Source organism: Coregonus clupeaformis, unplaced genomic scaffold (assembly GCF_020615455.1).
Source record: "Coregonus clupeaformis isolate EN_2021a unplaced genomic scaffold, ASM2061545v1 scaf0610, whole genome shotgun sequence".
Classification (NCBI taxonomy): domain Eukaryota; kingdom Metazoa; phylum Chordata; class Actinopteri; order Salmoniformes; family Salmonidae; genus Coregonus; species Coregonus clupeaformis.
Genome location: NW_025534065.1, coordinates 193823 through 211643, shown reverse-complemented (window position 1 = coordinate 211643; position 17821 = coordinate 193823). Strand labels below are relative to the sequence as shown.

Genomic DNA, 17821 nt, shown 5'->3' with positions numbered 1-17821 from the left:
ATATATGTATGTGATGGGATGTATAGACATTATGGACAGTATGTGGATAGAATATTGAGTATCTGTAGGATAGAATAGTATATATAGAGCAATAGTTTAATAGGATGGCCTTGACTAGAATAGAGTATATAAATATGAAATGAGTAAAACAGTATGTAAACATTATTCAAGTGACCAGTGTTCCATTATTAAAGTCAGCAGTGTTCCATGTCTATGTACATAGGGCAGCAGTCTCTAAGGTACATGGTAGAGTAACCGGCTGGTAGTTGGCTAGTGACAGTGACTAAGTTACAGGGCAGGGTACTGGGTGGAGGCCGGCTAGTGATGGCTATTTAACAGTCTGATGCCCTTGAGATAGAAGGTGTTTTTCAGTCTCTCTTTCAGCTTTGATGCACCTGTACTGACCTCGCCTTCTGGATGATAGCAGGGTGAACAGGCCGTGGCTCGGGTGGTTGATGTGCTTGATGATCTTTTTGGCTTTCCTGTGACATCAGGTGCTGTAGATGTCCTGGGCATTTTTAGTACTTGCATCATTCTAATTGATTCGTTTTATGTTTTAAGAAATAAAATGATTGTAGAGGGCTGTTGTAGGCCATAGTTTAAGTGTTTGTAGGGCATAATGGAGAGAGAAAATAAATGTTTGTATATAATTGAATGACTATGTGGCCAATAGTAGGCCTATAGATCTAAGGTTAAGAAATGTACAGTTGGCACACCTGTTATAAGCCTACTAATTTTAGTAGCCTAGCAGTTAGCGCATTGGGCCAGTAACTGAAAGGTCACTGGTTCGAATATCCGAGCCGACAAGGTGAAACATCTATTGCTGTGCCCTTGAGCAAGGCACTTAACCCTAATTTACTCCAGGGGCGCCATACTACTATGGGTGACCCTGTAAAACAACACATTTCACTACACCTATCCGGTGTGTTTGACAATAAAAAAATAAAATAATAACATCTTCTTAGTGGTGATTAGTTACCAGTTTGGTGGAAACAAGATTTAAATGATTGTCTATTGAATGTACAGGAGAGAGAGAGAGATGCTATGATAGGGGCTCACGGGGGCTCGATCCATATCCTATTGCAGTGGTGAGCACCTAATAACACAGTCCTCTGTGTAGAGGTATATGTCCATATTGCAGTAGGCATAAATTACATTATTTCCCCTCTTTAAAGAAGGGTTGTATGTCCTCTCACTCAAAGCCCCACATGCTTACAAGGCCCTGAGAGAGCACCACAATGATCCCACTGCTGCCACCAGTGCAGCCTAACGGGGAGAGAGAGAAATGTATGGGGGGGCTCAATCTATTGATCTTGCACTACATACCAAGCCTAATGCATGTGGGTAGTACAACGATCACATACGCCATGTCGAAGTAATCTGTCAATTGACATATATATTTTCAAGGAGAAAAGGGCTGAGAAAAAAAATGATGAAACAAGTTCCCTATTCAGCAGTGGTCAGACCCTCCTTCCCTCCATTTCATTCGCAGAGTCGGTATTAATGTATTTGCCAAAGGTTTGACGTCATGTACATCGGTGTCCGCAAATGGATTGTGAACTATCTTGAGCTTCACATCCAGCTAGTTCTCCTGCCTTCTCTAACTAGCGACGTTCGACGAAAACCTTAACTGTTCTTTTCTGCGCGGATTTCAATTTCTCGGTCGCAACTCCAGGTTGGGTCAAGCGTTGAGGTTTGGTGTTTGTTTAACATCTTTTCAAACTTGGGTCTTCTTTTGGAATTACAGCAATTGTAGGCTATACTATCGTCCTCCAGACCAATGGAGAACATGGCCAGACCGGTTCCTTTAAACTCATCTTTTCAACCTCCAACTAATGGCGTACTGAAATCCCTGTTGGAGAATCCAATGAAGCTGCCGTTTCATCATGAAGAAGGTAAACAAAACGCAGACATCAAAACATTTGTTGCGCGGTAGTTTACTGTCTTTTTGAGACGATTGTTTGGTCCGTCTCGCTTTCAATCTTGATCTGTCAGTGTTGTAGCGCGCGAGCAAGCGAGATACAATGCAGAAAAAACAACGTCTCCGCTGGCTACAATATTTCAGTAGCCCGGTGTTTTCCACTTTTTTTATTTTTATAGCGGTTACTAAGAATTGGTGTTTAATCAAGTGTAAATTAAAGGGGAAATCTGGAGTTGCTACATCCATTTTTGGACTTATAAATTAAAATGTAACCATTGATTCTTGAAGAATATAGCTTATAAATGGCTCATGAGCTTAGTTCAACTGTCATACCCCATCAGAACCTAAAATATAAGTTTGTTTTACTCCAACGTTTGTAAACAAAGAAAAGGTAAACAAACACAATATAGCCTCAAAGCATGGTTAAAACAACAACTTTGATATCATGGATGGTCAGTCCTTGTATCCATAACTCTGTCTATGAATTTGAGAGTGGTTACATTTCTATAGCCCCATCCCTCAGCTTTTTACCGAACGGGATTCGCTTTGTTATTGTTTGTACTGCTGATTGCCGCTTTAAGTCTAATGTATTATTACTACTACATCTAGCCAGTTCTGGAGGAGTATGATACATCATGGTTGCAATTTGTGTAGTTAAATGTCAAAATACATTCCTGGTCTGACAGCTCCAGCCTTATAAGGATACAGTGTAGCAGCTATCCCTTTAATTAACGTGACTTGCGACAGAAAACGTCCCACTTTAAATGTTTATCATACAGTACTTATTATTATTTAGAATGCTATTTTTCGTACACCGTTTAAGCTAGAAACGTAATTCAAACTTTTAAGAAGTGCAGAGTGGTCAGGACCAGTGTGCTTGTGTACAACTTTTTGATATTTTTTACACTTTATAAACTATTAAGCTTTTTGCCCTTCTTTTTGTCCTCCATCCACTTTAAAGGGATTTCCTTTAAAGGGATTTAAACATTCTAAAGGTCCCATTGTGACATCATTACATCCAACATTCTATGCACTGTGAACAATGAAACTCAGCTACTTTGACACTTTCCCAACAAGTTAGACAAAAAGTTAGTGCATATGGAATCTTCCTCTACTTCTCTGCTATTGAAATCTGAAATCGCAACAAAAATATATTCTAACGGTAAAACCGTACAGCTGACATTTTGCCCACTTTCCCAGCACTTTAGACAAAAACTTAGAGGGTATGACTTCTTGGTCTACTTCTCTGCTATTCAAATGAGTGTTTCACTGTATACCGAAACTTCAGTACTTTCTGTAGCCCCAATGAAATCAGCCAAAACAAGGTCAATAACTCATGCGCACACTCCTACTGAATATGCATTCACCTGTATTGTAAATAGGCCTAGGCTACATCTTGATTTACCCATTTATCAATAGACTAGAGATTTACCATTCAAAAAATGATGACCATTATGTTGTTATGTAGTTAGGTAAAAAAAAACAGTGAAATTGATTAGTTAATGCATACATTCAAACATTTAAAATGTAATGATAATGAACTCAAAAGATCCATCTGGATCAAGTACCATTCTGCGACTTTGGCTAATACGCCTTCTTTTTTTCCATTGGTATCATTTTGGTATCGAGTATTGTGATACTAAACCTGGTATCGAAGTCAAAACTCTGGTGTCGTGACAACACATTCAAATCTGAAATCAGAACAGAATGATTTTCTGTTGATCATAAGTGACAGCTGTTTTAGTAATGGTATCAACTGCATTCATTAACCTAACTTCCCACTGTTGAATTGTCATATAACTTTCAGAAATGTCAAATTATAGCACTGGATGAGCACATTTCTAGCATGAGACAATGAGTAAACATTTAGACTTTTGACACAAATCACCTACTTTGACCACTTTCCCCAAAACTTAGAGGATATGCCATCTTGGTCTACTTCTCTGCTATTCAAATCAGAACATAAATATCTTCTACCAATCAAACAACTTTTAAAAACAACTGGAATTTTGACCACTTTCCCAACAACTTAGACAAAAATCTGAACACTACTACAAAAATACTTTTAAAGAGCTAAAGCAAGTCCCACAATTTTACTTCATGTAGAATTACCATGTACTACTGTTGGAAGTTTGCAATCTACTGTAAATACACCATAGTTAGTATTCCGAAGAGTAGCCAGTCTAGATACATTTAGATTGACTTATTTGTCAACAACTTGATAGGAATATATAGATAGCCTAATGCTTTTGCTATTTAAGTTGATGGGGTGTTTACTGTAGTTTGGTTATTTATCTATTTGCATAAAGAATATAAACATTCAAATACACCTCAAGTAGACCTACAGTGGCTTGCGAAAGTATTCACCCCCCCCCTGGCATTTTTCCTATTTTGTTGCCTTACAACCTGTAATTAAAAAATGTTTGGGGTTTGTATAATTTGATTTACACAACATGCCTACCACTTTGAAGATGCAAAATATTTTTTATTTTGAAATAAGACAAAAAAACAGAACTTGAGCGTGCATATCTATCCTCCCCCCCCCAAGTCTCTTGGGGTATGTCTCTATAAGCTTGGCACATCTAGCCAATGGGATTTTTGCCCATTCTTCAAGGCAAAACTGCTCCAGCTCCTTCAAGTTGGATGGGTTCCGCTGGTGTACAGCAATCTTTTAAGTCATACCACAGATTCTCAATTGGATTGAGGACTAAGACATTTAAATGTTTCCCCTTACACCACTCGAGTGTTGCTTTAGCAGTATGCTTAGGGTCATTGTCCTGCTGGAAGGTGAACCTCCGTCCCAGTCTTAAATCTCTGGAAAACTGAAACAGGTTTCCCTCAAGAATTTCCCTGTATTTAGCGCCATCCATCATTCCTTCAATTCTGACCAGTTTCCCAGTCCCTGCCGATGAGGATGCTTGTGTTCTCGGGGTGATGAGAGGTGTTGGGTTTGCGCCAGACATTTTTCCTTGATGGCCAAAAAGCTCAATTTTAGTCTCATCTGACCAGAGTACCTTCTTCCATATGTTTGGGGAGTCTCCCACATACCTTTTGACGAACACCAAACGTGTTTGCTTATTTTTTTCTTTAAGCAATGGCATTTTTCCACTCTTCCGTAAAGCCCAGCTCTGTGGATTGTACGGCTTAAAGTGGTCCTATGGACAGAAACTCCAATCTCCACTGTGGAGCTTTGCAGCTCCTTCAGGGTTATCTTTTGTCTCTTTGTTGCCTCTCGGATTAATGCCCTCCTTGCCTGGTCTGTGAGTTTTGGTGGACAGCCCTCTCTTGGCAGGTTTGTTGTGGTGCCATATTCTTTCCATTTTTGAATAATGGATTTAATGGTGCTCCGTGGGATGTTCAAAGTTTCAGATATTTTTTTATAACCCAACCCTGAGCTGTACTTCTCCAAAACCTTGTCCCTGACCTGTTTGGAGAGCTCCTTGGTCTTCATGGTGCCGCTTGCTTGGTGGTGCCGCTTGCTTAGTGGTGTTGCAGACTCTGGGGCCTTTCAGAACAGGTGTGTGTGTATATATATACTGAGATCATGTGACACTTGGATTGCACACAGGTGGACTTTATTTAACTAATTATGTGACTTCTGAAGGTAATTGGTTGCACCAGATCTTATTTAGGGGTTTCATAGCAAAGGGGGTGAATAAATATGCACGCAGTTATTTTTTTTCATTTCACTTCACCAATTTGGACTATTTTGTGTATGTCCATTACATGAAATCCAAATAAAAATCAATTTAAATTAATGCAACAAAATAGGAAAAACGCCAAGGGGGATTTATACTTTTGCAAGGCACATAATCAACAATCAGGGGCTGTAGATATTGTGTATATATACATTTAAAACCTTGGCCTTTTATTGGCTTAGCCATTTTGACATTGAAAAGGCATTGTTTGGCTGTTTTGGTCTAACAGTGATACATTATGACTCTCTCCAAATATTTGCAGGTTTGGGAAAAGAGAAGAAGGAGAAAGAGAAAAAGTTGGATGATGAAGGCGGGGCCAATACTCCACAGTCGGCCTTCCTGGGGCCAACCCTGTGGGACAAGACCTTGCCATATGATGGTGACAACTTTCAGCTGGAGTACATGGACCTGGAAGAGTTTCTGTCAGAGAATGGCATCCCTGCAAACTCAGCTCAGAATAACCAAAACCAGCCACAGCAGCCCCGGCAGCCCACTATCCAGCAGGTTCCACCTGCACCCCCCACACCCTCTGTGGTCGACCTCAGCAGCCACACCACTACCGCCGTTCATACAGCCATGGTCTCCCAGAACTGTCTCCAGAGCCCCCCAGCCAGAGCAGGTAAAAGACCATAACACACAGCACAGGAACACTTTCAAACGAGGGCAAACATCTGCAACGTCAACCAAACATACACACACACAACCCTTCTATAGCTCTCAAATTAGGGCAAATCTCCATGGTCAAAACCTTAGCTGTAGGAGAAGAGCTTTCTAATAATATGCGCCAGGTGCTGTTTGTTCACCTGCTGTACTCGACGTAGTTATCAGCACGCACATCATGACCAGGTTGTCTTCTCAACACTGAACTTTCTGCGTTTACTGTAGATCCCGTTCCACTCTGACCAAAAGCACAGATATAGGTTTCTCAGTATTTAGGCTACTTCAGGGGCTTTGAGTATGCTAGGACATTTCTTCTACAATTCTGGCCCTGGACTTTGGAGCTTGAGTGGCATTGTGCCAAGTACTTGTGTGGGTTATAGTTTTGATCCCACAACTGTGTCATTTTTGTCATCAAATGTCAACAAACATTAACATTTACAGTTTTACTACATACCCAATGAAATTCCTATATTGATTGAGATTAGGCTCATTTTGTTGTTTGGCACGCGATGCTCCGTTATGCTTTGTTTGCCTAAGGTGAATCCTGACGCATCTTCCCTGACCGGATCTGTTGCTGCCTACTGGAGACACAACCAGAAAGACACATTCCTCCTTAATGAAACACATTGCTGGAGTCCCAGTGATTTTAGAGGCGTGAGGAAAACATGCCTTATTTACAGGTTCACCAAGGAAAACATCTTCCATAAAGCTAGTTGTCATGGTTTCAGCCTCTTGAAAGTGGGGGTGTGAATAAGAGTGTCAGTGTAATTGGTGTGTTTGTTGGAGCAGGCAGGTGTGATCTGGTTTGTGTTAGCCAATTCTTTGTTGCTAAACAATGGACATCCTATCTGAATCTTCTAGTCGAGGGGAAAATAGTGGTTCTATTGGCTGTAATTGTTTTTTTAATGATGAGGATGGTAGATGTCTTTATAACCCTATTTTTTTAAATCAAGTATACGTAAATAAGGTATTATCACATCATTTATAAGTATGTTATTTAAATGTTTAAAGGGAATTGGTTTAGTGTTCTATAGTAACTTTGGTAGGTATTTTGGTTGGTATGTGATATCTTGTCATAGTTGGTAGAGCACAGTGTGTCAAATACAATGCTTATAATCACATACACACTGTATGGAAACCTGCCTTTTACAATGTTCCAGTGTATAACATAATCTCATGTTTACTATGTCTCTGCTCGGTGTGAGCTATATTATTTGTCCCATACTTGTTGAGGGTTTATGGATATGAGTTAAGACACCATTATCAGTAAACATCCTCAGATTGTATAGAAGTTGAACACTCACACGAAACACGTTCTGCTGCATTTTATTCCAATAGACCTATGTACAGTACCAGTCAAAGGTTTGGACACACCTACTCATTCAAGGGTTTTTACTTTATTTTGTACTAGTTTCTACATTGTAGAATAATAGTGAAGACATCAAAACTATGAAATAACACATATGGAATCATGTAGTAACCAAAAAAGTGTTAAACCCTTTGCCTTGACAGCTTTGCACACTCTTGGCATTCTCTCAACCAGCTTCACCTGGAATGCTTTTCCAACAGTCTTGAAGGAGTTCCCACATATGCTGAGCACTTGTTGGCTTCTTTTCCTTCACTCTGCTGTCCGACTCATCCAAAACCATCTCAATTTGTTTGAGATCTGGGGATTGTGGAGGCCAGGTCATCTGATGCAGCACTCCATCACTCTCCTTCTTGGTAAAATAGCCCTTACACTGCCTGGAAGTGTGTTGGGTCGTTGTCCTGTTGAAAAACAAATGATAGTCCCACTAAGCCCAAACCAGATGGGATGGCGTATCGCTGCAGAATGCTGTGGTAGCCATGCTGGTTAAGTGTGCCTTGAATTCTAAATAAATCACAGACAGTATCACCAGCAAAGCACCCCCACACCATAACACCACCTCCTCCATGCTTTACGATGGGAACTACACACGCAGAGATCATCCGTTCACCCACACCGTGTCTCACAAAGACACAGCGGTTGGAACCAAAAATCTCACATTTGGACTCCAGACCAAAGGACACATTTCCACCGGTCTAATGTCCATTGCTCGTGTTTCTTGGCCCAAGCAGGTCTCTTCTTCTTATTGGTGTCCTTTAGTAGTGGTTTCTTTGCAGCAATTCGACCATGAAGCCCTGATTCACACAGTCTCCTCTGAACAGTTCATGTTGAGATGTGTCTGTGACTTGAACTCTGTGAAGAATTTATTTGGGCTGCTATTTCTGAGGCTGGTAACTCTAATGAACTTATCCTCTGCAGCAGAGGTAACTCTGGGTCTTCCATCCCTGTGGCGGTCCTCATGAGAGCCAGTTTCATCATAGCGCTTGATGGTTTTTGCGACTGCACAATTCTTGAAATTTTCCGTATTGACTGACCTTCATCTCTTAAAGTAATGATGGACTGTCGTTTCTCTTTGCTTATTTGAGCTGTTCTTGCCATAATATGGACTTGGCCTTTTACCAAATAGGGCTATCTTCTGTATACCACTCCTACCTTGTCACAACACAACTGATTGGCTCAAACGCATTAAGAAGGAAAGAAATTCCACAAATTAACTTTTAAGAAGGCACACCTGTTAATTGAAATTCATTCCAGGTGACTACCTCATGAAGCTGGTTGAGAGAATGCCAAGAGTGTGCAAAGCTGTCATCATGGCAAAGGGTGGCTACTGTGAAGAATCTCAAATATAAAATATATTTTGATTTGTTGAACGCTTTTTTGGTTACTACATGATCCCATATGTGTTATTTCATAGTTTTGATGTCTTCACTATTATTCTACAATGTAAAAATTGTAAAAAAATTAAGAAAAACCCTTGAATGAGTAGGTGTGTCCAAACTTTTGACTGGTAGTGTATGTCCAAAGGTTTTTCATCTTAGTCATTAATGATCTACCAAGTCCCAATGTGAACAGTGATGGTGGTCTAGTGAAACTGGCCTGTGTAGTAGACTTGAATTCATATGAATTACCACTTAAATGGTAGTGCTGGGAATTGCCAGGGCTCCTCACGATACGATATTATCGCGACACTTAAGTGCCAATACGATATTTATTGCGATTCTATATGTATCACACTTCTATATGTATTGCGATTTGATACTGCGATTTTGTGTATTCAATGTTCCAAACATATTGCTCACTATGTCTGCTGCAGAGGGACGAGAGAGCCATGAAAACGAGTTTTGATCAGTCATGGAAATAAAAGTGTTGAAAACATGTTGGCTCACCATTTTAATAGAAGATTGAGGCCAAGCTATAGAAGGAGAAATACCAACGTTTTGGCACAGGTACAGCCGACTAGCGCCAGCCTACCTAGCAAAAAATGTTTGTTGTTGTTGAGAATCGATACTTGGAGTCATAGAGTCGATATAATATTGTCGTAAATAATATTACGATACTCTACTGTATAAATCCCCCCCCCCTTACATGGTAAGGAAGAGGTGGAAAATTTCTTCCCTTGACTTAGAAATTGACATTTTGGATCCCACACATATAATCTTCTGAAATATGACTATGACTCTGCTCCACCCAGCATGCTTTTACTGTGATTTGCAATCACATTTGAAGGAATTGTAAATGCCCTACATTTACATTACATTTTAGTCATTTAGCAGACGCTCTTATCCAGACATATATTTTTTTCTTTTTCACATAACTTATTTTGATGTATGGCATTCTGTTTGACACATTTAATATGATTTAACTTGTCCCTTGAAAGTAGTCGCAGACAGAAGTGTAATAGTTTGTTTGAAATGATGACTGCCAAATATAGCCATATGCATGTCCTTGGTCAGTGTGCAGTGAACAGTTTTTATTTCCCCACTGCTTTCACAAAGTAAACAAGAAAACAAAAAGCTGGGAACAAACCTTGACGTGGTACTGTAAACAGTTTTTGGCCTCACCACAGGTAGTAATAGTACATCTGGACACAAGTCCATCACTCATGTCAAAGAAGTACATCTGTACAGTTACAGTACAAAGAATCCCAGCATGTGAGGGTGTATGTGTACGTGCGTGTATATTTGTCTCAGTGCGAGAGAGTGTGTGTGTTTTGTCTGGTACAGTTTCACAGGGCCTGTCCTCGCCCCTGTTATGCACGTGAGTACGGCTAGGTCTTCCTGACAGACACATGCATCTGCCATGTGTCGCCCCACTGCTAACGGGAGTTTGTCATGGCATGAGCATCTCCTCCCTCCTCCCTTTTAATTCTCCCTCACCAGACAGATCCCAGTCGGAGCCATAGCAGAGGCACAGGCTGAACCCTGGTGAGATCACATGGCCAAGGCTATACTGCTATAACATACGCCTCCAGCCTAGCCCGCCCCACAAACCTCCCAATTCCATATTGCATCCCAGCACAATGCAGCCTGAGATAGCTTTGTTATCACAGCAGATATCCAGTGGAGTTAGCTGGTCCCACTGCTGGTTCAATAAGGGGCCTACGGTGTGTTGTTGGCAGGGGCCACAAGGGAAGTGGAACGTAGACAAGGTCAAAGGTCAGGTCTAAACTTGTGTGCCATGGAAGTGACTGTCTGATAAAGGTGTGTGGTACCTATGGAAACAGATTGAGGGGGAGGTGTGGTCAGTTCTCCTGTTGACTCCATGTTGTTTAGCATCACATTCATATACAGTAAAACACTTAACACCATAATATGAATCCCCCACTAGCTCACACTTAATTTTGAAGATTGGTTGGAAAAGGCACAGCCTCGATGTTGTCATTCCTTAGGGGTCGAGCTTAAAATGTTAATGAAAATCAAACCAGTTTAAAGAGGGTTTGAGTTTCTCTCCTGACTGTCCAGCGGTCAGAGGAAGAACAGGCAGGTCTGAGTCAGGTCAGAGCCAACTTAGCCCTCCGTCCCATATGCACTGGTTCTACTACCCACCCACACAATGCAAATCTGAGCATTGACCTACAAGAGAAGGAACAAGACGCAGAGCTCTTACCGTCTATCTATGTTTGGTGGACGTTGAACATTTGGTGGACGTTGAACACACGTTGTCAGACGGGTGTGTGTTGTCTCTTCCTATCAGAGATTTGTAGATGAGAGGTCACAACCAAATACTATAGGCCACTATCAGCCAGGCTTTTCACCAGGCCACTCTTAGCCAGTAAAGCATGTCACTGTATTTTTACTCCAGTAATCTGGTCAGAATTAATGGTTAAAGTGATAAGACAGGCTGTTTCCAGAGGGAAAGTTTGGGCCACCATGCTTGTTATGTATACAGGTGATCTACTTTTGACAGATTGTTTTGGACAGCGTCTGATTTAGCCCTTGTAAGTAGCTTGGCGCTAAGCTGACAGTGTGAGTCAGTGGCCTGTTGTTGTTGGGGACTAACATGCACCCTTGGATGCAGCCGCCGTGTTCTTGACAATTCACTGAAGTGAGGCATTGAATTGAATCCCTGCTGAAGTACCACTTTGGATGGCCAGCCATTTTAGCTTAATGTGTCAGTGACTACTGATGCAGTGATTCACTGGTGACGCTAGAGTGTAGTTGTCACACTTGCTTGTCTACATTTGACGCTCTTATCCAGAGTGACTTATAGTAGTGAGTGCATACATATTCATACTTTATTTTCTCCATATTGGTCCACCATGGGAATCAAACCAACAACCCTGGCGTTGCAAGTGCCATGCTCTACCAACTGAGCCACACCGGACCTCTAGTGTGGGTAGGGCCAGGACTAATAGCACTCTGCTGATGTGTCTTGGGCTGATCTGATGACTGGGTTGTTGTAGGTTGAATAGCCAGGAGAGTTACGGTGGACATAGTAAATCTGGATTCTATGGTTAGCTGTAGTATCAAGGAAGGTCAGAAGGAGATTGGTGCCTTGGCTAATGGCTAGGCTTGGGCTCTCTTCTGAAACGGCCGGAGTAACTGTCTTACTTCCTTCTGCATAACATTGAGTAGTACAAGCAGGTCAGACCTGTATGTTGGCCTCCTCTTAAATCTCAACCAGGACTGGCTGGAGCCAGAAATGCTGCTGTAACTAAAGGTCAGAAGGCTTAAGGCCGTAGCCAGCTTAAAGCACAGAAAAACTGGGTCATGACGTAGGAAGTGACCTAAAATGTTCGGCCTTTGAATTCTGTTTGAGTGAAATGTTTTCACCATCAGCAGGAAGAATTTGTATTTCTTTCATTCCTCATTACATTTTCACACCAACTACAAAAGACTACAGTCATTTGATTGGGAATTGTTGTAATTGTCAAGCTGTTTAAATGGACGAATCTCAAGTAAATACACTGACATCTGTCTCTATTAGCTTACTGTCATAAGATGCTCACCGCTAGCCACCAATCAAATTACAGCTGATTTTGATGAAGCCATCCAATTAAGCGCTTCATTTCAGCATGCTAATCCACTGAATAATGAAGGGCAGAATGTGAAACAGTGTCAACTGCTGACCTGCTGCTCTGTGCAATAGAAATCTATTAGGTGTTACGTAACATCCACAGAGCAATTGCAGAGGCACATGTCGAGGCTGGCTGATGAGGAGGTTGCCTTAAGTCAATTTACAGACAAAATGTAGTTGTCTGCCTGAGCTCAGCTGACTAGAGGCACTGATAACAGGGCCCAGAAAAGCTTAAATAACATATCTTCTGTGTTTGTGAGAGTGTCTGTCTGTCTGTCGGTCTGTCTATCTGTGTGTGTTTGTGTTCTCTGTGCACCACCTGCTGGTTAAAATGTGCAACCACCGTTGTTTTGCTTCCCTGTGCGTGTAGCCAGTTGTAGAATTTCTTAGATTAAATAGTAATTGACATGATGAGCATGTATAGAATAAGACAGACATAAGAATATAGTCCATCTTCACATGCAAGGCTGTTATTGATTCTAGAGCAGGGGATGTCAAACAAATCTTTCCCCGTGGGGCGCATACGGTCTTCAACGAGGTCCGGAGGGCCGCACAAAATGTGTTCTATTTCCTTGCCGTCAAGATTTGCAACAAATAGTCCCTATCCATTGTTTTTCTGAATATTTTATGCTCCCTGACTGTCTAGCTTTCATTTCAATTTTTACTCAAACCACCCATGGGCCACATTGGACCGGGCCGTATGTTTGACACCCCTGTTCTAGAGGATCACCTTGGTAAAGCACAACCATGTTAACGAAGAGAATGGCAGAATACTATGATGTAAACAGGCACACGTGAGTTAGTTTCCCCCTAAGTGGCCTCTTAAGCAATACAAATAGTCCGGGTGGCCATTTGATTAGATGTTCAGGAATCTTATGGCTTGGGGGTAGAAGCTGTTTAGAAGCCTCTTGGACCTAGACTTGGCGCTCCGGTACCGCTTGCCGTGCGGTAGCAGAGAGAACCGTCTATGACTAGGGTGGCTGGAGTCTTTGACAATTTTTAGGGCCTTCCTCTGACACCGCCTGGATGGCAGGAAGCTTGGCCGCAGTGATGTACTGGGCCGTACGCACTACTCTCCGTAGTGCCTTGCGGTTGGAGGCCGAGCAGTTGCCATACCAGGCAGTGATGCAACCAGTCAGGATGCTCTTCGATGGTGCAGCTGTAGAACCTTTTGAGGATCTGAGGACCAATGCCAAATCTTTTCAGTCTCCTTAGGGGGAATAGGTTTTGTCGTGCCCTCTTCCCGACTGTCTTGGTGTGTTTGAACCATCTTAGTTTGTTGGTGATGTGGACACCAAGGAACTTGACGCTCTCAACCTGCTCCACTACAGCCCCGTCGATGAGAATGGGGGCGTGCTCGGTCCTCTTCTTATTCCTGTAGTCCACAATCATCTCCTTTGTCTTGATCACGTTGAGGGAGAGGTTGTTGTCCTGGCACCACACGGCCAGATGTCTGACCTCCTCCCTATAGGCTGTCTCGTCATTGTCGGTGATCAAGCCTACCACTGTTGTGTCATCGGCAAACTTAATGATGGTGTTGGAGTCGTGCCTGGCTATGCAGTCATGAGTGAACAGGAAGTACAGGAGGGGACTGAGCACGCACCCCTGAGGGGCCCCCGTGTTGAGGATCAGCGTGGCGGATGTGCTGTTACCTACCCTTACCACCTGGGGGCGGCCCGTCAGGAAGTCCAGGATCCAGTTGCAGAGGGAGGTGTTTAGTCCCAGGGTCCTTAGCTTAGTGATGAGCTTTGAGGGCACTATGGTGTTGAACGCTGAGCTGTAGTCAATTAATAGCATTCTCACATAGGTGTTCCTTTTGTCCAGGTGTGAAAGGGCAGTGTGTAGCGCAATAGAGATTGCATCATCTGTTGGGGATGTATGCAAATTGGAGTGGGTCTAGGGTTTCTGGGATAATGGTGTTGATCTAAGCCATGACCAGCCTTTCAAAGCACTTTCATTGCTACAGATGTTCTACAGGTCGGTAGTCATTTAGGCAGGTTACCTTCGTGTTCTTGGACACAGGGACTATGGTGGTCTGCTTGAAACATGTTGGTATTACAGACTCAGACAGGGAGAGGTTGAAAATGTCAGTGAAGACACTTGCCAGTTGGTCAGCGCATGCTCGGAGTACACGTCCTGGTAATCCGTCTGGCCCTGCGGCCTTGTGAATGTTGACCTAAAGGTCTTACTCACATCGGCTACGGAGAGCGTGATCACACAGTCGTCCGGAACAGCTGATGCTCTCATGCATGTTTCAGTGTTACTTGCCTCGACGCGAGCATAGAAGTAATTTAGCTCGTCTGGTAGGCTCGTGTCACTGGGTAGCTCGCGGCTGTGCTTCCCTTTGTAGTCTGTCATAGTTTGCAAGCCCTGCCACATCCGACAGAGCCGGTGTAGTACGATTCGATCTTAGTCCTGTATTGACGCTTTTCCTGTTTGATTGTTCGTTGCAGAGGGCATAGCGGGATTTCTTATAAGCTTCTGGGTTAGAGACCCGCTCCTTGAAAGCGGCAGCTTTACCCTTTAGCTCAGTGCGGATGTTGCCTGTAATCCATGGCTTCTGGTTGGGGTATGTACGTACAGTCACTGTGGGGACGACGTCATCAATGCACTTATTGATGAAGCCAGTGACTGATGTGGTGTACTCCTCAATGCCATCGGAAGAATCACGGAACATATTCCAGTCTGTGCTAGCAAAACAGTCCCGTAGCATCTGACCACTTTTTTATTGACCGAGTCACTGGTGCTTCCAGCTTTAGTTTTTGCTTGTAAGCAGGAATCAGGAGGATAGAATCATGGTCAGATTTGCCAAATGGAGGGCGAGGGAGAGCTTTGTACGTGTGTCTGTGTGTGGAGTAAATGTGGTCTAGAGTTTTTTTCCCTCTGGTTGCACGTTTAACATGCTGGTAGAAATGAGGTAAAACAGATTTAAGTTTCCCTGCATTAAAGTCCCCGGCCACTAGGAGCGCCGCCTCTGGATGAGCGTTTTCCTGTTTGCTTATAGCCGTATACAGTTCATTGACTGCGGTCTTAGTGCCAGCATCGGTTTGTGGTGGTAAATAGACAGCTACGAAGAATATACATGTAAACTCTCTTGGTAGATAGTGTGGTCTACAGCTTATCATGAGATACTCTACCTCAGGCGAGCAAAACCTTGAGACTTCCTTAGATATCGTGCACCAGCTTTTGTTTACAAATATACATAGACCGCCACCCCTTGTCTTACCAGAGGCTGCTGTTCTATCCTGCCGATACAGTGTATAACCTGCCAGCTGTATGTTATGTTATAAGATATTACCGTTTTTAATGTCCCATTGGTAGGATATTCGTGCCTTTAGTTCGTCCACTTTATTATCAAGCGATTGTCAATAGTATCGATGGCAAAAGCAGATTAGCCACTCGTCAGCGGGTCCTTACCAGGCACCCCGATCTCCTTCCGCGATATCTCCTTTTCTTTCTACTGCGAATGACGGGGATGAGGGCCATGTCGGGTGTCTGGAGCAAATCCCTCTCGTCCGACTCATTAAATAAAGATTATTCGTCCAGTTCAAGGTGAGTAATCGCTGTTCTGATGTCCAGAAGCTCTTTTCGGTCATAAAAGACAGTAGCAGCAACATTATGTACAAGTTACAAACAATACGAAAAAACACACAAAATAGTACGGTTGGTTAAAATTCCATAAAACGGCAGCCATCCGCTCCGGCGCCTTCTAACTTGTTTTCCTTTGCCTTTCTCCTGCAGTGCTGCCCTCAGCTGCCAGGAACACCCCCAGCCCCATCGATCCAGAGTCCATTCAAGTTCCAGTGGGCTACGAGCCCGACCCTGCAGACCTGGCCCTGTCCAGCGTGCCCGGACAGGAGATGTTTGACCCCCGAAAACGCAAGTTCGCCCCAGAGGAGCTCAAACCACAGCCCATGATCAAAAAGGCACGCAAGGTCTTCATCCCCGAAGATCTCAAGGTAACCTACCTGGAACCTACTTATGTGGACGGTTCAAAGTCTTCGCCACTTGTTTGGCCAAAGACTTTAAGCACCATGTTTTCTTATGTTATGTAACCAGCAAGTGGACTTATTCCACCTAAATAACCAGAAGTATTTTAAACCACAGTATAAGGAGGAGCGTTGGCACAAACCCAAAACCAGCAGCATTTTCAGGGAGGATAGTGAGGAGGCGAACTTGGCCAGGATTTAGATTGACAGGTTTAGCCCTGGTCATTCACCCTTAACCCGGGTCATATGATGTCGTCGTTCATCAGTTGTTGGGAAGATGTGTATCACGTACTATTTTGTTTGTTGAGGTAAGATGGCTTCCTGCAGGGTGTAAAGGATATTTAATGTGTCAGGCAGTTTTAAACAACATTATGGAAATGTAATGAGTGAAAATGAATACATGATGACAGATAAAACAATAGGCCACATTTGGAATACTGTTTATTACTCAGGTGAATCACACATATTTTTACGATACCACAGGTAGTGTGAAAAAATTTGGAATCACAGCAGTGTGATTCACCTCCCTTTCCAGGATGACAAGTACTGGGCCAGACGCAGAAAGAACAACGTAGCAGCCAAGAGGTCACGGGATGCCAGGCGACTGAAGGAGAACCAAATTGCCATCCGGGCTGGCTTCCTGGAGAAGGAGAACAGTGCGCTTCGCTCAGAGGTGGCCGACTTGAGGAAGGAGCTGGGCCGCACCAAGAACATTGTGGCCAAATACGAGGCTCGGCACGGGCCCCTGTGAACCTCCCCAAACCAACATCCCTGGAAACATCCACGCCACACCCCTCCCTCTCACACTGTCACCCAAGAGTTTGAAGGACAATGTGCCTCCGTTTTGGTGGCACTGCCCCCCCTACATTGTAATCCTATATGATTCTATAATTTGGAATTTGAATTCTGTCACTGGCATCCGTTTGTTTGTTCATTCTGTCTTCTCAATGTACATGGGTTATGAGTATGTATGTACAGTGGGGAAAAAAAGTATTTAGTCAGCCACCAATTGTGCAAGTTCTCCCACTTAAAAAGATGAGAGGCCTGTAATTTTCATCATAGGTACACGTCAACTATGACAGACAAATTGAGAATTGTGTAGGATTTTTAATGAATTTATTTGCAAATTATGGTGGAAAATAAGTATTTGGTCACCTACAAACAAGCAAGA

General features: G+C 42.9%; 1 protein-coding gene across 1 annotated transcript; it reads left to right on the top strand.

The window, feature by feature from the left end:
* Positions 1-1486: 1486 nt before the first annotated feature.
* hlfa (HLF transcription factor, PAR bZIP family member a) lies at positions 1487-17652 on the top strand. The gene is made up of 4 exons (XM_041873640.2): positions 1487-1895; positions 5882-6238; positions 16403-16620; positions 17186-17652. Exons 1-4 carry the CDS (start codon positions 1781-1783, stop codon positions 17399-17401), a joined length of 906 nt encoding a protein of 301 aa, XP_041729574.2. The 5' UTR covers positions 1487-1780; the 3' UTR covers positions 17402-17652.
* Positions 17653-17821: the final 169 nt, after the last annotated feature.